The following is a 23,730-nucleotide window of genomic DNA, read 5'->3' on the forward strand; positions in this document are numbered from 1 at the left end:
AGTTTAAAGAATTCAGGGGCTCCTAGACAAGAATAAAGGAAACCTCTTCTACCCCACGCAGAGACCACTAAAAAGCTCCACAACACTTCCTGAAATCTAAGCCTTCGACTGGCCTTTTAAACACAGCCATGCTATCATGTCAAACAGGCACCTGAATTCTTTCAAGGGTCTACCCAGCTCTTGCAGCTGATCCAAGAGCAGGGTGAAGAGACCAGGCTGGTGCACACTATGTCACCTTAAGGGGAGTGAAATGAAAGACCCAACACTAAACTGGATTCTCTCCAAAATGCTTATGGCCTCAGTAACCTACCACACTGGTGACAGCTTTGGGTGTCAGCACCAAACTTCCTTTAGTCAGAAAGTCCTTAAAACAGAAGATTTAACTAGGTTCTTGGGGTTTGAAATTCCTCTTAAGAGTCTACTACCTTCATCTCTTTCTACAAGGGATGCATTTAACTGGGTACTGATTTACCCCTGCTCTGCCTGGATGTTTGGAATCATACTCCTTTATGCCATGTTATTCTCAGCCAACCTTGTTCTCAGGCATTACATTCTCTGATTGGAGACAGTGAAAGAATGCCTGCAAAACAGACTAAACAACCATTTACTCTTAGGCAGCACTGATACCATTCATGGTCAGCCCAAGGTTTGAATATTAAATAGCCCATCTTTCCCAGTACACTCATGCACTCAGAGAACTAAAAATGTCTCCTCCTGTGGGTGTAACTGAAATACAGCTGATTCCAAGGGAGAGAAATTACAGAGGAATTGTAAATATGAGTGGGAATAACTGCAGAAGCCAGCGCAAGGGGCTGAGAACTCTAAGCCTCGGGATGTTCAGCACCACTGGTAAGCAGGCTCTCATGTGGTCTGAACAAATGCTACATGAGAGGAAAATTGTATCTCCAGGCAGCTTATTTCAGGAAGGTAAGGGCTTCACAATCCATCCTGTTCAGAGCCCTCTACTGGGAAAAAAACATCTACACAGTGTGTGGGTGACAACCTGAGGTAGAACTCACTGCTGATACAAACAGCAACAGGTACAGGATCTGACTGTGTGCTGTAAATACAGGCACGCAAATTTAAACCAATTTTTGTTTACTGACAGGACACATATTATGCGCTTCACTACACCCCAACACACCTGGGTGTTCAGCTTCTGGTTTTCAGCACTTGACTGCTTTATTTTCTGATTTGTATTATCTTGACCTTTAGCTACTCTAATGGTCACAGAACTATTTATTTTGATAAACTAGCTAGCTGAAGGCCAGCCAACAGAAAGAAGGTACCACATTTGCTGTGCTGATGTTTGGTTTATTCTGCTGTATTGACTGTAGCTTGTCATATAGATAATTTCTTTCAGCAACAAAGCTGGTGGCCTTGAGAAAAAAACCTCTTAGAAGTCACACTCATAATTAGGTTCCATGTTGCTGACAGTTCCTGTTTGCTCTGACAATGCTCATGAATATCCAGGCAGGTTTCAGCTTTCCTCTTGGTGATTGTGGAAGCTCTGTGGGAAGCTCTCAGGATCTCCTCTGGTCAAGATGACCCCGAGATGTATTAAAAATCTCTTTTCCCCAACCCAGCTGTCGAAGAAGGAGTCAGAAGTCTTCAGCTCGTGTTCTCAAGGTTGTTTATTATTTGTTATCTAAAACATTTTCTGTCTGGCCTGCCGAGGTCTGTTCAGCAGGTCAGTCCGAGGCACACCACACTGCCCTGAGGCGGTGCTATCTCTTTATACTAAAAACTACATGTACTTTATTTACAGTTATTTTCCAATACCTATCATCAGTGTTAGACAGTGTCTTTCTACTTTACCCAATCCCAAAGTGCTAACATCACCAAGAAGATGGAGGCTAGGAAGAACAGGACAACACCCAAGTCCCTCCATCTTGCCTCCTAGACCCCTATAGTAAAAATCTTCAAAATTCCACTTTTCACCCTGTGACAACTACTGTTATGCTACTTAAACTTTTGTGACTTGTAATTCAATATAAAGTTGGTAATTTGCTCCGTGGGTTAAGATCAAAATCCCAAGTGTCTTTGGCTTCCTGCCAGGGTCTCCGGGCCCTTGCCAGGATCTTGAGCCATCCAGGGCATCCAGAGGGATGTCCTGGGTTCCGACAGGAAGCTATTCAGAATCTGTGCTTTTGCACAGAAATTGAGAGCACCATGTTTCCACTTAAGCACCAGTTTACACCAAACCCACTGAGGTGTCACTGTAAAGAGGTCTCATTGACCTTCCCCCATCCCAGAGCTGGCTGCTGTGCACAGGGACATGAACACCCAGCCTGGCCTGGGACCAGGTCATCTCTGCACCACTCACCCTTTACTAGCTCAGTCTGGGAGCAGTCTGAAGTCTGCCTGGAAGGCGGATCTCAGCACCCTGTTCCAACACCTCAAAACAAAGACCAGCTACATTAGGTGACAAATCAACACCTAAAAAGGTAGGAAGAGAGGTCAAAACCAGAATAATGGTAATTTAAGACTTAAAAAAAAAAAAGTAAACCAGAAGTTTGACACAGACTTTTATCTACATTTTTATTACAGTGAGATGGACAAAATGAGCAGATTGAGGAAAAGGTATTGAACAATGTCTGATAACATTTCAGTGTGTTTTTGAAAACTGCCTTGTCTTGACCTTTAAAATGACCCCTGTGACATGAACCATAATTACAATAGTTAGGAATTCATCAAGACTCCTCTGAGAAACTGCACCATCTCAGAAGCATGTTGGTACGAATTCCTCAGAAGACTTGAAAACAGTGCTTGTTCAGCAAACAAATACTAAATAGTTTTCCTATCACTCTCCTGTCTAGAACTTTCAAAACATATTTCAATTGTTGTTATAAAATAATCCATCTGCTTATCTAGAATAGAACACAGCACTGTTTCTCCTACAGCATATTTCCCTTTGCTGACTAACAAAATAAATTCTCAGCTAATGAAATAAATCTAGCAGAACAAATCTGCATATATTTTAAACAACATATTTGCATTATAAGTCTGTAAAAGCACTTTTAAAGTCAATTTAAGGCTTATCTTTTATGTATGGCTTAAAGATGACAAAGAGTAGACTGCAAGAACAGGAAGGTCATCATTAAAGTCCAAAGTAAATCCAATTAAAACTTAGCTTATTTATTACTGGATTTAAGAAGCTGCTTTTTTCCCTTAAGAATTGCTCCACTACTTCTAGAAAAAAAAAAAAAAAAAAAAAAAAAAAAAAAAAAGTTCTTCTACTCATTGTTAAGCCCTTGCTGGCACTGAGATGCTTTGCCTGTGGGTTATGGAGACTGTCTCTGGGAAACATTTTCACTAATTCACTGAAGTCAATGGCATTAGATTAGAAATGTCAGCTCACATAAACTGTAAAGAAAAAGACAAAAGCTAAGCCTTGCTATTTCCAGCACAAGTTTGAAACTCATGCAATATGCCTAAGTTTGCCTTGCACTCCTGCCTTTTCCTTGGCTCCTTGAACAAACATAACCACATTAACCCACCTGTGTTATCTACATCAAATAAAACCGTCTTTGCTAAGACTGTATCTGGGCTAGCAATTTTCTATTCTATACAAGACAGATCTAACAGTTTGCTCTCAGCACTGTTCAGATCAAAACAAATAGCTAATAATTTGAATTTTTCTTCCAGGAATCATAGTGAAGACATTGAAGTTCTTTTGAAGAAAGGAGATAATTAAATATTACATGAGGTATTTTAACAAAGTATATTTTCTCACTGGAATACATCCTAAAATAAATATCCCTAGTTTAAATCTCCTGGTGCAGTGAAAAAGAACAGACAGATTAGAAGTATCCCTGTGTCCAGTGTGACTTCAATTTTCACATCATGATTTAACACTTGTTATTTATACCTAGAAACTGATATTTGCATTTCTATACTATCTTCCACCTGAGAATATCAAGGACCTGACAACTTCTTGACGACCTCCTCCTCCCAGAGGCACTCAGATCAGGTAAAAAGCTCCAGAAGAAAAGCACAGTGAGACTTCTCCAACTTGCCCAGTGTCGAAGAGGAAGGGGACAGCAAGACAAGCCTGATATTCTTTCTCCAGTGTTCAACTCACAGATGTCCATTCTTTCTGTGCTGATCCCAATTTGTAACATTCACTAATTTTTTGTGTGCAGCATGTTCTCAGCAGCCCAAGAAGACACACAATCTAGTAAACCAAGGTACATAGTACAAAAGAAAATGGAACTACTATTTATTACTTTGAGATATGACCTCTTACCAGCATATTTAAAACAATTTCCAAGTTAGCCTTTATCATCAAATGGAAATTTTATTTCTCTTTTCAACATGAAATACATTAAAATACAATGTTGGGCCGACATACATGCTTTTCTGCAAGACTGATCAGTTCTGTCTTGCATATTCTGATTTTAAATAGATACAAGTCCTATTTTAAACTTTTTCTGTACTCTGCTGTTCATGATAATTTACTCATTATTTATAAAGCACCGATTACAGGCTGTACATAACTAGGGAGTGATGACACACAACAGAAGACAACAATTACTTGGCTGTGGATTATGAAGTGCTAAGTTACATATACGTTTCTTCAAAATTCAAAAGCCAGCTTCCTTGGAGTCATGAACTGCTTCACAATTTCATCTGTGACCTGCTTCCTTCTCTCTTGATGAGCTGCTACCAAGGGCTGCATGGTTTCAATAAGTACCTTCTTCAGTTCCCCTGTGAGCAATTCCCCACTGGTGTAGGCCTGTCAAGAAAGTGTTGGTTGCTGAACACAGTGCCATTCACAAAAAGACTCAGTGATCAGTATTCCTTTAAAAGACAGATTTGGATTACTTAAAAGTAAGTACACGCCTTAGAAGATTATCTGGTATCACCCTAAAATGCAACTTGCAGAGTTACTTGCTGCCTGTTAAAGCATTAAGACAGTTGGCAAACTTCGTATGTGACAAGTTATTATAAGGACTGAATAAACTACATTCACCAGTTAAACTAGGAAATCCTGTAATTACTTGCAGGAAACTGCAATTTTCCTCGCCAGAATCCCAGTTCAAATAAACAGTCTAAGCCTTTGTTTTCCATAACAGGTACAAATTCTCATATTTTTCTCTCATTGCATTTGGTAAGAGACTAGATGTGATTAAAATATCCTTTTTATAGCAAAGACACAGAATCTATGTTCACACTGCAGTCACATTCACTGCTGGTTATCCATTCCACTGCTCAATACTGACACGCTTTAGCTTAGAAGCACAGGCCAACAGTTTATTGGTTCAGCCACATTTAGCAACCATGGCTGGGACAGTTCAGCTGTATTTGAAATGACAATAAACAACTACCTCCCCTCATCACTGAGCCATTTATAACACCTGTTCAAGGTGTAAATACTGCTGATGTTCACTCAGCAAGAGTAAAGTACATTAACAAGAACACATGGAATTGCAATTTCAGTGGTGTGGTTTAAGGTCTGTATGTTTGAGGTCTGTATGGGGTTTTTCAGCCTGGAGAAAAGGAGATTCAGGGGTGACCTCACCACTCTCTGTAACTTCCTGGAAGGTGACTGTAGTCAGCTGGGGATGGTCTCTTTCACCAGGCAGCAACTGACAGAACAGGAGGACACAGTCTCAAGCTGTGCCAAGGGAAATATAGGTTGGATATTAGGAAGATGATTTTTACAGGAAGGGTGATAAAGTTCTGGAATGGTCTGCCTGGGGAGGTGGCAGAGTCACCATCCCTGGATGTGTTTAAGAAAAGACTGGATGTGGCACTCAGTGCCATGGTTTAGTTGAGGTTTCAGGGCTGGGTTGGACTCAATGATCTTTAAGGTCTCTTGCAATTCTAGTAATTCTGTGAATTCTGTTATTTTTTGCTTGTTAGTTTGTTATAAAAACACCAATGCTACTTTCTCTGGAAGTGTCCTTTGCTGCTACAGGTGAAGCAGCTGCACTGGTGCTGCTGCAGTGGGTGAGTTCCTGTTTTCTACCCAGGTTCTGAGGCACCACTGCAGTGAGCTGCAAGCTGTGGGCCAAGCTTTGTGTTCTGCAGCACACTTAGGCTGACACTCTTGCAGTGGTTGGAGATCAATAAAAAAAAAATCTCTTTAAGTCAAATGTGCTTCAGGTTTCCATAAGGAATTTACACCAGCACAGAAAAGAGTAGCTATCCAACCCTGCTCTTGTGTGGGAAGGAGTAGAGGGCTGGAGAAGAATCTGCAGCTCTTGGTTTTCTTGCAGCTGCTCCCAGCAGGAGAAAGCTGATAAACCAACGTGACATGGGTGTTATGTACTGCAGCTCCTGCCTTCCAGAGAAATCACACCACCTAGTATTGGTGATGAAAGGAAGGGAAGTGGCTTGCTACCAGCCCTGGGGACAGAAGTCTGCCAGACAGGCTTAAAGAAAAAGCAACATATATGAAGCAATTTTCACATGGGATCAATGAATCAGTTCCTCAGAGCTATTACATTTCTTGTGATGATGATAATAAACCAAAAACCAGCAAGCTTTAGACATGAGCTTTTGTAGTTTTGCAGAATGTTTAGGTACTTTACAATAAGGAACAGGCAGAGTGTATTATACAATTAAAACAACACTAATGCCAAGATGACCTCATTTGAAAGGTAGGGAAGATATTGTCCTACAGTGTTGGAGATTCCTGTGAAAACATTGGGGATTTTTTGTTTTAAAGGAGACAGATTGGCCTGTGAGAAAGAACACTGCAAAGAAACAAAAACTGAGATACTAATACTGAAACTTGAAAGGGATGGAGAACATGAGAAAAACACCAAAACCACCTTCCTGGAGAAGGTCCTCAGGAGGACTGAGCTACAGCTCTGTTGAGGGCTGAGGCACAGCTTTGTCCTCAGAGCAGGGAATGAATAACCCTGTCTGCAGTTTGGTTACTCACCTGCTTCAGCTGCTCCAGCCTGTCATCATCCTCCAGGAAGAAAGTCAGGTACATAAAGGACACATCAACGTCACAGTTGCCTCCGTACTTCCTGTGCTCCTCAATGGTGTCCCTGCCTCCTGAGAAGGCGTGCTTGTTAATCTGAAACAACACCAGCAGCTCGGGCTTAATTCCCACCACAAGCAGGATTAGTTTGCTGCAAACAGAGATGTGTCATGATCCTCCAAATTCTTTACTAAGGATTAGCTGAGGAATGAGTGGGGACAAGTTAAAGCAGAGCCTCAGGACTGAAAAAAGGAGGTCATTAGAACCCAGCAGGGAAAAATGGCTATACACATGCTCCTCAGACTGCATAATCAGCATAAAAATAAGTGAAAATTAAAAATAATCTGCCCAAGACTCAGTCAAAAAAGTTTTAAGTCCCTTCTGCTGAAGCTGTTGGATAGAATATGTGCTTACAGAAAATGCACTTCATGTAACAAAAATTAATATATTTACTTTATCAAGATATTAATTTTGGAAGAGATGAAGAAAGCATGGAAAATCCTGCAGAAATCCTAGAGATAACCTCATCCCTTTTTGGGGAAAAGAAAAACAAGAGAAAGCAAAGTTAAACATTACAAAAGTCTGTCTAGAATGCTTAAAATCAGACCAATGCCCAACTGTTCAGTCTAGAAATAGAATATTTGCTGACAGCCTCCCTCTTTTTAAGCATAGTTTCCTATAGGCAGATGAACAGCACTATTGAACAGATGTCATTTCTAATCCCATTCCCAATAAATTCAGAAGCCACTGGCCCATTTTGAGTATTTATACATATGTAGAACTCTCTGAGGATGCTAATCTTCCTACAAATTTAAAGAAAATAAATTGCTAAGTGGAGGAAAAAAATATTTCTTAACCATATGCTGAGCTTTCATTTAGCTCTTGTATCTTTTAAGATACCACAATCAACTTGCCAAGAGACACATTTGCATATGAAGTATGGATTTTTTTTAGTTCTGGTATCTAGGAGCTGTTATATATTTACAATTTATGAACATTCCTATTATCTGTATAGACTGTCTAGTGCTTTTTTGAATCTCTCCAACCACCAAGTTACAGATGAAGTCTTGTGGCAACGAAGTACAATCAGAAATCAGGCACTGATGAATATTTTAAGGCAATGAACTGCCATCTGCCATACACATCTATTCTCATATTGTAGGGCAGCCTGAATAGCTGTCTCAGCATCGGTAAAATGAAGTTTTTACGTACTCTTCTGCACTGACCTTCCTCACTCCTAGATTTTGCAAGCCTGTATGAAATTTTCTCAATGCCCTTTATCTCTACAGTTTGTGTTCTTCCTAAACAGAGAAGGATTAAATACAACATGCCAGGTGAAAGCATTTTTTGGTTGAAACACAAAATTATTCCTTTCCTAATCTTAATTTTTTTACCTATTCTGGCATCTGCTCATTAACTGAGGGTTTCAGTGACCCATCCATAGTGATGCACTGATCTTTTTCCCCTGAATTTCTCTGAATCCCTCGATATGTCTCTAGATATAAAATCTAAATAACACTTTATAGTAACAAGTAACTGAGTTGTAATTTGCTGATAGATACAATAAGAATAGTTTATTAAAATGCTGCTTGATTACCCATAATCCTCTTAGCCATTCCCAATATATAGTAATTTTTTATCTTCCATTACCTGTAAGTTTTGAACCTCATCAATTAGCAATGTACCAATAATCTGAAAAATGCTGTAAGCAGTAATTTTTTTTGTCCAGCATAGCATTCTCTTTTTAACCTTCATTCATGACCAGAAGTTACTTTTCCTAATATATTTTTTTGTTTATTTGCTATAACACTATTTGGTCTTTCACTCAAGCTGTATTTCCATGAAGACTTATTTCTGATGGGCTTCAGAAGCTGAAATAAATCTCAGCTTGCCCTCCATTACTCCACACTTTACGTAATGTTCAGATTCTTCTTTATGTCTTTTATATTCCAAGTACTAGAATTATTTTTTTATTTTTTCAAGTGGTTTAAAGACAGTAGAATTAAGACTTATGAATGTGGATCTCATTACAGATCACAAGTTACTTGCCAGGAAAAAAACATTGAAGAATGTTACCAATATTACCATTAACCATGGATTCTCTATTCTGAAATTACAGCCTTTTTTTTTTTAAAGCAATTCTGTAACTGTGCAAGTTAACTGGAATTATTATAATCCAAACACATGAAGAATTCCAATTTTTCAAAACAGCACTGCTTAATCAGTTTCTACAAAAGAGAATGAAGCATTATGGGGTGGCTGTTGAAGAGTCTCACCATAACAGAATTAATCCAAGCCTGCCCAATAGAAACAACTTCAACATATTTTCTTCTTGTTTTGACAGTTATTTAATGTCTGGTTTCACACCTATAAATTCGTTCCCAAGGACTGATTTTCATTTTCTTTAGATACCACAACACAGGTGAACTTTTGCGAAACTAAATCATCTGACATGAGATAAGAGCAATCATCCTTTGAACTTAGGAACATACTCAGAAGGAAATACCCTTTCTGAGTTAAATTCAGCACAATGTTTATTCGTAAATTGGAGTGAGCAGGTTTCTTTGTGAATTGGCAGCAATAGATTCTCAAGCAGCAGGAGAGGTCTGACCTGTGTTGTAACTAACACCGTGCAATGTTTGGTGCTCCCAACAAGGAGAGGCAGCCAAGACAATGAGCTGTATATGAGGTTTACATCATGGCCTGTCAGATTTCAAAACTATGGCAACATAATATTTATTTTAAGAGCATGAGCCTCCACAGCTTTTATATCACTGCTCTGCAGGTATCAGAAAAACAGACATGTTTTGTACACTATCCCAGCTAATATTTGTACTGTCAGACTAGCTGGTAAGGCAAAAGATCATATCTGATAGTCTAGCTAAATGTGTATGACTCAATCAATTTCTGAAAATGCTTTGCCATGAAATGTATGGAAAACCCAATTCACATATGTTCAAGGAAAACACTCAAAACTGTCATTGCAACCAGAGGGACCTCTGAAGGTAGTGCCAGACAGCTGAGGGGGATATCAAAGGAGTGCCAGGCAGGAGCTGTGGGCCAACCTCTGCAGCACTTTCTGATGAAGCTGGAGACTATTCTACCAAGATGGTACCTATAGACATTGGAGAACTTGACAGGGATAGTATATGGTTGAACTCCATGATCTTAAGGGTCTTTCCTGAGTCAAGTAACTCTATGATTCTATGACCTCTCCTTTTTGTTGCAAAGATTCATTCTTTCAGGTTTTGCAGGTCCTTACCTTTGTCTTGATTTGCTTGGGTGTATCAGTGAGGAAGATGGAGGAGTTTGGGTCACTAGCACTCATTTTGGTCTGTGCTCCTTGTAGGGCTGGGAAGAAGACTGAGTGGAGTAAGGCTGGTTTAGGCTGTCCAATTCTTGGTGCTACATCGCGGGTCATTCTAAAATAAGGATCCTAAAACAACCAATAAAAACACAGAATAAAGTTGAAAAATGTGATTTGAAATCAATTCTGATTGATGCTGACTCATTCATGCCATAAGAAGTGATGTCAAAAAAACAAAAACTCAAAAAATGAAACCATGAAATATTCCAGAACCTACTTTCAATCCAATTCATCCAGAACACCAACAAACAAAATCCGTTTTTTTACTTCCTTTTCCATAGTGCTGTACACTCTGATTCCCTTAAGTAATAGGCATATTTACAAAGTTTTACATTAATTCAAATGGTTGCTAAAACTATGCTTAATATGCCTGGAGATGGATGCAGGCCAAGATTAAATTTTCTCCCAAAGCATTTAAACATCCAGCAAAGAATCTGAACTAAATCAGCAAGCAAGCTGGAAGTGCTGTGCTGATGATGTGACTTAAACTAAAGTGAAATTTCACTTCATATGTTGTGGCTGATTAATATGATTACATGACAGTGTCTGTCCCTGTGGCTAAAATAGCTAAAGATTCAGACAGTGAAGGATGTGATTCCTAGAAATACTACTTATTTAAAGCAAAGACCCTATTACTCTCATTTGTATCTGATGTTCTTCCAGCTCTCTCTGTAAATTTGAATTGTTAAGGTTCTGCAGCCTTTCTGGCAAACTATTTCAGTGCTTCTTTATTCTTACTGAGAGAGGGTTTTCCCCCATGGTTCAACAGAAATCTCTTGTGCTGCAAGTTGAGCTTATTCCATCTTGTCCAAGTTACCATGGAGATGGCCAAAAGTTTCTTCCTACCCTCATGTCAGTGTGCTTTTGCATAAATGTTACAGTCTTTGCTTTCCTAGATGTCAGCTCAGTGTGAATGGAGTTGAGATCAAGAGAGATCCAAGACTGGATGAATGCATGATTGTTGAGTTAAGCCTTCATCTTTTCATCTTTTAGGTATTTCAGTTTCTACCCCAGAAAGGTCCTTGCAGGAATGTTTTGCAGATGCCTCGAGACACCACCATGAAGCCTGAATGGTACAATATAAAACCAAATCCATGAAAACCAAGTTAAGCAATATGATTTTCTTACCTGGTCAATAGCACACGGGATAAGACACTGAATATTCTCCTTGCCATTGAATATCTGTGGAAATGATGAACTGAAGGATGGAGCAGCTTGGATAGCAGGAAAGCTGATCTTACCTAAAAAATATGTTTGGAAAAGCTAAGCAATCAACAGAAGCAATGATAAATAGAGAGAATTTTTTGCAGGATGTAAAATGCACAAGTGAATCATCCAAATGCTTAGTTGAAGAACAAGCTCTATCTTTATCAAGCTTTGCTGCCTTATCTGAGGAAACCTTTTCACCTTTACCTTCTGCAATGTCAACAAACCTTCAACTGACATAGAAACTAATGACAAAAGGCAAGCTGTAACCACATTGACTTCAGCAAAAGTTCATCACTGCATACTCTCCTGATCATTGAACTATCTGCCCTTTCCAGAAACAGAATTGACTAAGCTTTTAATTTTTTTTTTTTTCACTTTGTGAGAGAATTGCTACAATAGTTACATAAGCTTCCCTCTAAGATCTTAAATTACTGCTATAATCACTCTGTACTCATGGAGCATCTCAGATATGCCCAGTTTTCTTTTTTATACAGGGCTTAATCCCAGCATGGTGAACCTGGAACTGATCAAAATCCTATCAGAACAGACAGCAAGTGGTGGACTTTTACAAACATGTGATGAAGTTATAATCACAATACCGTCTTTTATCAGAGCACTGCTAAAACATCTGTTCCTTGGTTACAGTGAAGGCTGAAGGTTGTAACTGGCACAAGTACTGGATGAAGAATGCTCAGAAACATCCAGGATTTAATATCATTTTTACACAAAATCTTTTCTCTTGGATATGTGACAGAAACCTGGAATTGCAGTGGAGTAAATGGGAGACTTGAGCTACCCAGAACCCTGATAATCAGGCTGTTCAGCACTCAATTTTTTTCATATATGTAAATGCCTATGTGTATTAATGCAACTTCTTCTCAATAGTTTCTTTACAAATTTGGCACAGAAATTTCTAGGAGGTAAGACTGCCTGTAGCTCCAATCACTGTAACAAAAGAACAAAAAAGAAAAGAAAAGGTCATCCTCTGTTTTGGACTCCTTAACATTCATGTTTTGTACTTTGCTCTTACTGAAGTCAAAAAGGTAGAAGTTATGCTAGAAATTTCACTGTAAAGTATGTTCTATTCATCAGAACCTGCCTAGAAACATAATCCTCCTGCTTTTTCTGTCTGTTCCATGAGGGGCAGACACTAATCTCTTTAAACTATTACTTAAAATAGCTCAATTGAAAGTGAAAGCAAGCACTGTTTCTTGTAACTAGTATGATTTCCTACCAATGCAATCACTGTCTGTAAAGCCAAAGATTCCTTTCACTTGGTTAAATGTGACATGCTTCTGAACTTTGACAATGTTTTTGTAGAATCCAGCACTTGTCCTGTGAGGAAAAAAAAAGTGGAAAAATAAAATGAGAAGATGAGGAGAGTGTATGTACAAGCTTGGACTGCAAGAACTGAGAACATAAAAAAACCTGCAGGATTAAATCTCACAGTTTCAGACTTTTTGGGGCCCATTGAGATGACATTTAGAGAACCATTTACAAACAGGAATTTTATGCCTTGAAAGTTTAATTTATTCTTCTCTTCCCCCAATAATTACTACAAACATTCTTCTTTAAACGTCACTCAATGTTGTATTATTAAAATAACTGACCAAAACAAGTTGCTGCAATGCCTTCTGTTAAAACAAGGAAAGTGTAAACACATCTGAGAGATTTTGATACCATCTTAAGCAAATCAATCAGGAAGTTTCTTGGTAGTTTAGGTATTTTTACATTTCAGCTGGTTTAATATATTTTTTATCATTTGCACATTGCACACACAAGTATTTGTTCATATGTTATACAGGAGAATGACAATAATATATATAAAATGTTAGCAGAAAAAATAATAGTTTTTATTTCAAGTATTACAAAACTTGTCCTGAAGCTTTCAAATTTAGACACACTTATTAGTGCAGTCAAAGTTAGAGAGAAAATACAGAGAAAATACAGATGCTTTTTTCACTACAATGCTTGAAAGAAATTCATACTTACCCTAAATAGTCTAAATCTGAAAATATAAAGGTTTTATTGATGTCAAAACCACATGCAATGATGTCTTTTGCATTTTCTCTAGCATATTCATATGCCTTCTCAACTGTCATGTCCTTCCAAAGGTATTTCTCATCATCAGTTAACTGTATTACCAAGGGAACATCAAATACTTCTTGAAGCCACCTAAGAGAAGCAGACATGTTGTATCCCAAATGAAGTTAAAATGAAGATGCAAATCATGCAGCTAAAATATTTTTATATATTTAAACATTATATGGAGAGGTCTGCTCTTTTCTTTGTATGCATATGCAGTTATATTTATGTGAACACATAAAATGTTTTATACAGATGATAATGACAACTTCCCTGGAAAAAAGACTCGCTGTTTCCTGTACACATGACAGAGGTCACCACTTGCAAAGGAACCAGAATTCAAAGAGCTTTTACCTTTCTGAGCCCATGTCTCTGTGTCCTGCTGCTGCAGGCAGCACCTTACAGAGTAATGTTACTGAGTCTTGTAAGGAACTGGCTTTTAGGAACAGCAGAAATTCTAAGGAGTGCCACAAGGCTAAGGCAGTAAGGAAGAGGGCATTATGGTGATGCAGGGATTGTGATCATTTCAGTGAAAAGGTAAGACTGAATTAAGTTCATTAATATTCACTTCACATAATCAGAACCCCTTGCAATGTATCATTTTGGTAGTTTCACAAGCTATGTTCAATGTTTCTTTTGAAAAAAAATGCTTTGATTAAGACAACTGGTAGAAACAGCTTACTTTGTGAACAAAAATGGGATGAGATGACCAACGTGCATTGCCTGAGAAGATGGCCCTCTGCCTGTATAAAGGTAAAAGGGCTTCTTATTTTCATAAGCATCAAGTATTTGGTCCATGTCTCTAGAGAAAAAAAAAATAAGAGAAAACAAGATACAACTCTTTAGCAAGAAATATCCACAGTAAAAAGCCTTTATTCAAAATCTGACTGTTTTAAAGCCGAAAGTATTCATAAAAAATTACAGTATGTTAAGTCTCCTAGAAATAAAAAAAGTTCATGTTTACTCATTTTTTAATTTATGAAAAGCACAATCTCCTTCAGTCTTCATGGGGGGAAAAAAAGTAAAAGAAAATGAAATCAAAAGTGAAAATTTAATGTTGAAATTGTGCAACTTTTAAAATTACTGCATAATAATCTCTAGAGCCTAGCAAAACAGTCAGGGACCATTTCTCCAACAGGTTCAACCAAGCAGCTTAGCTGACCTCTGGTGGAGGTCACGCTCTCAGTCATGCTCAGGCCCTTCTGTGAAACCTGCTGGTGCCACAGCCCAAAAGGTCCTGTGTGCTAACAATTAACTGTGAAGGTCACTGGCAGGCTCATGCTTAAGATTATTGCCTGAGCCTTTTCTGTACCACAAAGAGATGCATGGAGCCCTGCTGAAACCAACACTGGCACCTGGAGTTCTCTGCCAGGCCACTGCCTCTGGCTGCTGACACAGAGTCAAAATGAGCCTGCACTCTGAGCACATTTCTTCAGTTTGGGGTTTCTGAGGACACATCAGAAACCCACACAATCTGGAGTTTCAAGTGTTGCCAGGGGAAATCTGCAATAGTTGCTAATTTCAAATGGCACAGTTGGTTTGCCTTGGCACAAAAGCACATGGTTCTTGCTTCTCCCAATAATTCTTGCAGGAAGTCTGCCCAACAGGACCTTTTGAAGTTTAATAAAAGAAAAACTCACCTGTGGGAAAAAAAGATTCCTCTGCGTAGAAAGTGGTGAGGTTTCTGCCCAATAGCTCTTTCTATTCGATTAATCAGATCTGTGTCAATTTTACTGCTGCCAAACCGAACTATAATCATAAAATGTTAAAAAAAAAATTAAAATAAGCACAGCATAGCTACAACCAGATCTTGGAATACCAAGAACATACCAATGCAGGTTAGATTAAAAAATACGTCTTCAAGTCAAAAAGTTGAAGTCAATTTTCCTGATTCTTGCCTGAAAACCCAGCAGTCACATCCAATTATTTCTATGCTAGGAGGCTCAACTCTCTCACAACATGCACTATTTCTCCATCCAGAAATTACTATAATTGCAGTCTCCTTACAGCAGAAGCATTGATATTCCAAGCAAAAAAAACATGCTACAGAAACACATTCAGACCACCAACTTGGCCTAAGCCATACAATAAAAATGCCTAAGAGGCTCTGAATGCTTCTCTTTTGATGTCTGAATTTTCTGCTGCCAGACAACATCTTTTGCTTTCACTCAAACATCACCAACCCCAAATACTCTTCTGCAAACTTAATCTTCTTTAATATGTATATGATTACAGACACTGCTCCCCTCAAGAGGCTTGAAAAGGAAATGCATAATGTTTTTCATGGCAATCAGTAAGACTTATGACTTGGTGGTTTAGGAAAGGCTGTGACAGAGTAAAATAGCAGTATTTTCCCTATTTCCAGTAATTCTGGGATCCTAATAATCAAGCCAATGCTCTATGATTTAAATTTGTTTGAAAAAATCTATGTAAGAATCTACCGCTTGCTACTATTCTGTTCTATTCAATACTAGAATTATTCAACATTGCACTAATAAAATGCAAAATGCATCAGAAAATGGCAAATGATAATCTGAATGAATGCTAAAAAGAGATCAAACGAGCATGAAAATGATTCTGCACATCAACAGCAACTGGTAAGAGGCTAATCTGACAGCAACAGAAAACATGAAAATGCCCCAGATTAAGTGGGACTAGCTACCCTAGAAATATTCAGGTACTGTCACAGAAAGTGATTAGAAAAGCTCTCTGGGGTATAGAACACTTCACTGGAAATGCCTAAACATCTTTACTAAACATTCACAGGTTGCACAACTCCCTTTTCTTTGCTCATGTTAACCTTTTCTGTTAAAAAAAAATGGATCATTTTTCCCTAGCTATTTGCCCTTATTAGAATGTTCAGAACATCTTAGGCTCTCTGCTCAGAAAGAATCTGCCTTTCTAAACAGCTTCTGACAAAGACACAGTCTGCTCCTAAACAAGCTTTAAAAAATGCCTAGTGTGCTTTTCATCTTTGCTCTAGCTTTTACCAAAATACAGCTTTCAACTCACTGTGCAGAAGTCCTGAGAACTGCCATTTTCAAAAGCGTATTTGCATTTGCAGAAAATTCATTGTGTACTTTTCCTCTTTGCCATTGCCCTGTTATAAGTTCATAGAGAAATATACACCCTAATATTTGTCATACAGTAACTCTGGTGACCAGGCCAGTCTCGATGGTCTCTGAACAGTCATGACAACAGGCAGAGGCAGCTGGAGGCTGGAAGAATGCAAATGCCAATCCTACCTTAAAGAAGGGCTAGAAGAAGGAATTGTGGAATTGAGGTGGACAGGCCAGTCCACCTCACCTCAATCTGTGGGCATGTGCTGAAGCAAATAATCCTGGAAATCATTCCCAATCATTAAATTTCTAGGGATGTTCATATCTAGTACTTAGCTGACAGAACCCTTCTTCCCAGAATATCTTCAGGCTGTTTTGTTGTGCTACCATACACTTAAGTGCACACCTAGGACAAGCATTTGAGAACAAGACCTCTTTCAATTCACACACTGCTTTCATTTTTTTCTGTTTTTGATTAAACATAAGCACAGTGGCAACTGTCTCAGTACCACTAGTAACAGGTTATAGGTGGCACAAAAATTTCCCTTAGGGTAGGAGCTACCCAATGTAACAAGTTCTCAGACAATACCTTTTATTGTTATTTTTAAAAAGGGAAGGAAAAGAAGGAAGCTTATCAATATCAGCCAGCAATTGCTTCACATCCTGAAGTGGCTAGGCTAGCATTCTCCTCTGAAACATTTCCAACACAGCACTTAGAACAAGCAAAATAACTCATTTATCAAATTCACTAATCTGAGAGTAGTGTAAAGAAGTAAAAACCTTTTAGGCTAACCCACACTCTATGGAAGATGAAAGGTCTTATACAGTTCCTGTACACAGTTACAGGAAAAAAAGGGCATGAACTGATTTATAGTAAGTAGTTTTTAGGAAGATCCTGAGATTGTGCCATCACAGTTGTGCAATTCTTCCTTTTCTAAAATGCTCAGACCCCTCCCTCTAAGAAGAAAACCCAAATCACTTCTCTGTAACTCTTATGCAAGTAATAAGATTATGAGAGATCTTTTCCACTTCCAGATTCTAATAAATATTTTTTTTCCTTCTCTCACACTGACCTATATTTTTCTTTGCACACTTCTCCCTTTCCCACTTTCTCTTTCTCCTGTTACTTCCTGCAGACTCAACCAATGTGTGCATACATTTGACACAATCTCTCAGTAACATCACAAAGAATTAAAATAATGCTGACACAAGCAACTGTCCCAAAACCAAATATGATTACTGCAGCATAAGGGTGTATGCTCTATTGTGAGAAAAAAACTACTAAGCAGACCTCAGCAATGTACAACTGAGGTACTAAACATGAACTGAAGATTGACTATAATAAAAAAAAAGAAGAAAAAATAGAGAAATTAATGAATAGTCCTCTCACTTGTTTCTATGCTACACTCAAACAAGTTACTAAAACAGTAAACTGTGAAGGCATTAAGGAAATTACCTAGACCTCTGTTTCTTAAACTACAAAACTTCCCAAGTTTTATAATAACTTCACCTGAAATATTTTCCATTACACTGCATGGTTTTGAATGAGCTGCAACTCCTTCACTCCAGCCAGCACTTGGCTGCCTGTGAGTGTGCCTTCTGAAGAAGTCATCAGACTTAACAGATTTCTGCATTAGTTTTGGATCATTCCTGCACACTCTAATCTACAAGTGAGGAGTAGGTAGGAAGAATCCTTCAGCCTGGTCAAAATGCTCTTCTGCATTCCAGCCACTGAATACTCAGTCACAGTGTCTTCATTAGTGTAATTTCTAATAACAGTCCTTACACCAAAAAACAAACCACATTAAAACTCGGATTTTGAACTTAAAAGTTCCTTGCAAAGTATTTAAGTCTTTCATAGGAAATCTCCACCTGGGACATTTTCATCTCTTACAGCAAATTCTTTAGACATGGAAATGCTAAGATTAGACATAAATTAAATGTTACCTATGATGTTTTGATCTGGATTTGTTATGATGCCTTGCTGTTTCTGTGGTCATTAGGATCACTTTACATAAATTCCTTAGTAGCAGTGAAGGAAGAGTTATACCTATGAGCTTGTCATAATCCACGCCTTTAGCATTTGATGTCTGCACATTCCAGGGATCCACTAAATCCTCATCCTCTTCTTTAGCTGTGCCATTGTTTATTAATACAAGATCTTTTGGAGGCAAGCCTGCCTGATAATCTTGTCCTGTTGTTGTTTTATATGACAGTTTTAATGATAAGAGCATCCTCACTGCTGCATCAATTTCATCCTGAATAAAGGAAAAAACCCAAACAACTGTTTGCCTTAACATACTTAAAATAGACAATTAATTACATTAATTACATTAATGTCCCAACCTTTCAAAATCCCACATCCATGCTTTGATCTGAACTGCATCATTAATAAACCCTAAACTCGGTTTTATTTAAATGTTTTCAGCATCAGTGTCAAGTGCAGAAGAAAAGCAAATACTTATTCATTTGAATACAAATCATCACCATTGCCAAGACATTTAAAGCATCTCTGTCTTGCTTTTCAGTTTCTGCCTAGGAAAAAAATGCTTGCTTTCTTGCTTTTCAGAGATATAACAAGCTCAGCACTTTTACCATAAATTTCTAAAGGTATATAAATAAAATATAAATTATTATCTCATTTACTTTACAACGCTTGTAGTGGCTCACCTTAAAACAATTTATTCATTACAATTCACTGACAGACTTGAAGACAAACTAGAACAAGAAGTTATGGTTATGACCTCTCTAATATAAAGCTATTGTAAAATCTCTTGCAAGCAATAGGTAGAACAACACTTTATCTGACTCCCAGTTTTCAAGGCTTTCTCCCTTGAAAGGCAATACATTAAGAAGGCCCATTTTAAAGCTGAGCTCTCCTTGCCAAAATAGTGATGACATTACAGGGAACCTGAAATAAATGGCAAATTACTAAATTATTTAAGGGAGATTAAGAAGGGACTGGCAGTACAGTTACAGGAAGACATATTTCATAATGTCTACATTAATGCCTGGAGAAAAAGATTTTCATGAACCACCTAAAATCAGGGAAGAATGCAAGTGACATACATTTACTTGAGAAATAAATGCCTTGGATCCTGTCACATGGTATGCCAACTGGATGAAGCAGACTTCTGAGCCTAGGACTCCATTCTTATTTCAAGAGTAAAAACTTCAGTCTTGCCAGTGAATACCTTACTCCAGGTATGCCACAGTCCACAGAATGGACATGAACAGTTTTTAACAAGGATTTTTCTCATTAAAATGCAAAATAGATCCTAGATCAATAGAATTCTTCAGCACTCAAAGAAATACCTAAACTGAAAAAAAAAGTGTTCAAAACATGAAATGCAAATACCTTTGGTGCTTTTCCTGCTTTCAGTGCTCTGACTTTCTCTCCTTGTTCAGTCACTCTTTCAAACAGCTGAAGCGGACTCAGAGACTTCAAATCACAGTTGGGGCTGTCAGCCATTTTGCCAGACTGCACAAAGATCTGTTTAGGTACAACTCAACCAAATTTATCCTCTTCCAACTCTTTGGCTTGGAGATTCAAAACAGCAGCAACAAACAGAACTGTAGGGCAAAAAGTAGTATGTTTTACTCTTTAGTGTACATGCTCAAGATTAGATGAACAGAATAAGAAAATAAAAACTATACTGATCCCTACCACATTCTATTCATATCAAATTGATAAATGACACAGTGAGCTTCAGTTTCACATAAAAGTGGAGAGAGACTGACAAGACCACCAGGTAAATTCAGACATCACTGTTTGTGTTGTCTGTCTACATATTTAACACTAGAACACCTTTTCAAAGTCAAATTCATGGCAAAACAAAAATAATTAAATACATGTATATACAATTCAGAGCATCTCAAAAAAAAAACTGGTAGAGGCTATCTACTTCCTGATCAGTTAATGTTCCTGCACTGATACCCTGACAAATTCTGAATGATTAGACTTTCATAACTACAATATGGAATTTTGTCTTAGCATTTGTAATAGAGTACTTCAGCCCAAAGAAAGATACACAACAGCAAAACTTAGTCATCTTCTTTATGGCTTTCCTCCAGAAGTTACAAAACACATTGATCATTGGTGAGAAACGTGGCTTTCCGAAGAATCCTTGGGTCAGCAATAGGCTGTAAATTTGCCTCTGTTTCTCAGAAATATGCAGGAAAAATAACAGGAGATGGTTAAAGATGAGGAAATGGCTGAGACTAAGAACACAGCAGCCTGCCCAAGCACGCTCTGCCATGCTGTGCCCATGCCCACCCATGGGAAGCTCTGTGCCATGTAAAAAACTCCTCACTTGCAAAGGTCTCATCTCTCTGGAGAGACCCCCTAGCAAATTCCTGATCCACAGCAGTGCATGGAGCACAGATCAACTGAGTGTTAGTGAAAATACATATTCCTTTGGCTCCCTTTTCCCAGAATTAAAACAAACAAAAAATCCAAGCAAAACAAAATCTACTAATATAATAACTGCATTAGCTGTTCAGCAGTATTTCAAAGCCTTCCTTCTACAAAATAATCAGTCTAATCATAACCTTGGCTAGCTGCACACAGTGCTTATTTAAGCTGCTACTGTAAAAAGCTTTCACCTGCCTAGCAAACTCTGAAGGTCGATTTGGTAACCACCTGGTTACCAAAACATACCTATCATTAAGGCTTTGTTTGACAGCCAGCTGCAATATTCCCACATTTCAGCTTCAGTTGAATACCCTGAGAAAGTAACTGAGAAGTGGATACATCCACTTGTTAATATAATTTGTTTATTCTATTAACCCTTGGATTACCATACTTAGATTACAAAATAATACTTAAGCTTTTAACCTAATTTGATCCCTAATAACTTGAATTTTTGCAGTTCGGAAGTATGATTAAAAAAAAAGTAATTTGAAGCAGCTCAAACAATTTTTTGATGAATTCCTGCAATTTAATTACATATTTTTATCTGGAAATTGCCTTCTCCTTTTTCATGAGCAGAGAATATTTTAACTGTTAAAGAAAGTACAGAATAAATGCATATTAGAAAATGTTTATGAAGATTAACACATACTCTTTCTGTAGGAACATGCCATTTACATTTACAGGCTTCAAATGTCACAAAATAATAAAGACATAAATAAGAATTTTCTTTGGTGTAGAACAAACTGTGACTTGCTGTTTTAACTTAATTCCTTATAGTACAGCCTTACTGATGTACTGCCTCCATTCAGAAAGGCTGAAATGACAGCTGACACTTGGCACATACACTGCAAAGCAGCAAACCAGACTCCTTAAAATGACTGGAATATTATGGTTTTAAGCTGAAAAAAAATCTCAAATGAAGGTGCATCTTCATTAAGAAGTGGCAAAAGTAACCTAGGTGGTGCAACAAGACATGAGGATACAGTGACTATAAAATGCAAAACATATGGACTGCTACCTAAAGGTTATCTCTATTTACCTCAGTACTGCCCCTATTTCCTAGTGGAATTCAAGCCAGGAATTAAGTAATGTGAAACACAGGTCTTTATCTTTTGAAATTTATTAATGCAGTTGTGAACAACTGAAAAAAAAAAGTCTGGATATTCTACTATTTATCAGGATTTTTTTTCTTGCTTTCTTATTGCTATTATAAAAGTTAACAGTCCCAGAGAGATTACATACCATAGGCAAACAGATCTGAAGGAAAAAATGATGCACTGGAATTGGAGAATGAACTATTAGGATACTTAGGACCAGAGTCTAGAATGACCCAGTGTGAACCTGAAAGTCAAGATATTTGTGCTTTTTCTACCTATGAAATGCAGGGAACTTATAATGGGTACTGCTCTTGTGTCCATTCCAAAATATAAAATTGCTATGAGGCAAAGCTCAAAAATAGTCCTTGGCAAAGGTATCAGAAAACTACTGCATCTTCCTCCCTTTCCAAGTGGCTGACCATCACAGATCTATGATCATTTTCACTGTCTGCAGTCTGACTTGGTAAGTTAGAGGCCTGACAATGAAAAAACAGGGTTTCACATGAAGATAAGAAGACAAACACTGCATGAAAGTACATTATGACTTTCAGAGACAACAGTAATACAACAGACCACAACAAGCTTTTATGAGCAAGTGAAAGAATGCGAGATGAAGTCTGAAAGCACTTACGTTCCTGAAAACTGTTTTTCCTCCTGTAAAAAAAAAAAAAAAAAAAAAAAAAAAAAAGGTAAAATTAAAGTAGGTAGGAAATAAGAACCAGGCATCCACACAGATGCCATGTGAAACAGGCCTTGAGAGGCACTCCAAGAGAGGCTGCACTTTATAGCAGACCTACCTTCCCAATCATGGCAAACTTCAATTTATGCACGAAATTACAATAAAAGACTGCAAGACGATTCCCCGAGACAGCAGACAACGTGACCATTCAAAGACTGAGGAGTGACCAGCAGAACTCCCGACATGAATGCCGGCCGTACTGCAGCTGTGTAAGAGCAAAGCTCCCGTGCAAGGACCGGCAGTGCACACAATTACTCACATGCCAGCGCTCCCTGAGCCTCTGCAGCGCTCCGTGCCCCGCCCTGCCCGGGCACAGCGCAGCCAGCCCTGCCCGGAGTGCGGCGGGACGCCTTTTGCAGTGACCGGGACACCCTGCGCCGCCCTGCCCACGAAAAGGGCACTTTGACCTGACCCTTTGGCGAGGCAGCCCCGCAGGGAATGGAGCAAAAGCCCTCGAGTGCATCACCTCAAGGGGAAGGAGAGAACGTGCCCGGCAGAGACCCTCCACACCCGGCGCCTCGCAGCGCTCACAGGGGCGGCAGTGACCACCCAGCCAGCCCCTCTCCTGCCCGCGGAGGTCTCTCTGCGAGTGCCCATCCTTGTGCCCATCCTTGTGTCCATCCCCGCTCATCCATCCCATCCCATCCCATCCCGGCCCGTCCCGCCGCTCCTCACCCGCCGCTCCTCTGTCACCACCATTGCATCACCCCAGCCGGCACGGCCGGCGCTGCTCCCGGCTGGGAAACACAACCTCCCGGAACCATTACCTCACACGGTCCTCCCTCCTGCTCCAGTCCCTAGCCCAAGGGAGCGCTCTCCA

The 23,730-nt window shown here is 38.7% G+C and overlaps 1 protein-coding gene across 1 annotated transcript; it reads right to left on the reverse strand.

Moving 5' to 3' along the window:
• Positions 1 to 2,515: 2,515 nt before the first annotated feature.
• Positions 2,516 to 23,678, reverse strand: WARS1 (tryptophanyl-tRNA synthetase 1). The gene is made up of 12 exons (XM_041476340.1): positions 23,586 to 23,678; positions 22,803 to 22,825; positions 20,019 to 20,233; positions 18,711 to 18,918; positions 15,242 to 15,350; positions 14,284 to 14,403; positions 13,509 to 13,691; positions 12,751 to 12,851; positions 11,436 to 11,548; positions 10,203 to 10,376; positions 6,896 to 7,036; positions 2,516 to 4,738 (listed from the first exon to the last, which is right to left on the reverse strand). Exons 3-12 carry the CDS (start codon positions 20,130 to 20,132, stop codon positions 4,580 to 4,582), a joined length of 1,422 nt encoding a protein of 473 aa, XP_041332274.1. The 5' UTR covers positions 20,133 to 20,233; positions 22,803 to 22,825; positions 23,586 to 23,678; the 3' UTR covers positions 2,516 to 4,579.
• Positions 23,679 to 23,730: the final 52 nt, after the last annotated feature.

The sequence above is a fragment of the Pyrgilauda ruficollis genome, unplaced genomic scaffold, assembly GCF_017590135.1.
Source record: "Pyrgilauda ruficollis isolate IOZ18807 unplaced genomic scaffold, ASM1759013v1 scaffold38, whole genome shotgun sequence".
In the NCBI taxonomy this organism is placed as follows: domain Eukaryota; kingdom Metazoa; phylum Chordata; class Aves; order Passeriformes; family Passeridae; genus Pyrgilauda; species Pyrgilauda ruficollis.

What these genes read in the sequence shown, in the direction of transcription:
- WARS1 (XM_041476340.1), bottom strand. Translation starts at nt 20,132, where the DNA reads ATGGCTGACAGCCCCAACTGTGATTTGAAGTCTCTGAGTCCGCTTCAG. An exon ending in GGAATCTTTTTTTCCCACAG is followed by an intron (nt 14,404 to 15,241) that starts GTGAGTTTTTCT and finishes TTTTTTCTCTAG; the next exon opens with AGACATGGACCAAATACTTG. An exon ending in CCAAGCAAATCAAGACAAAG is followed by an intron (nt 7,037 to 10,202) that starts GTAAGGACCTGC and finishes GTGTTGTTTCAG; the next exon opens with ATTAACAAGCACGCCTTCTC.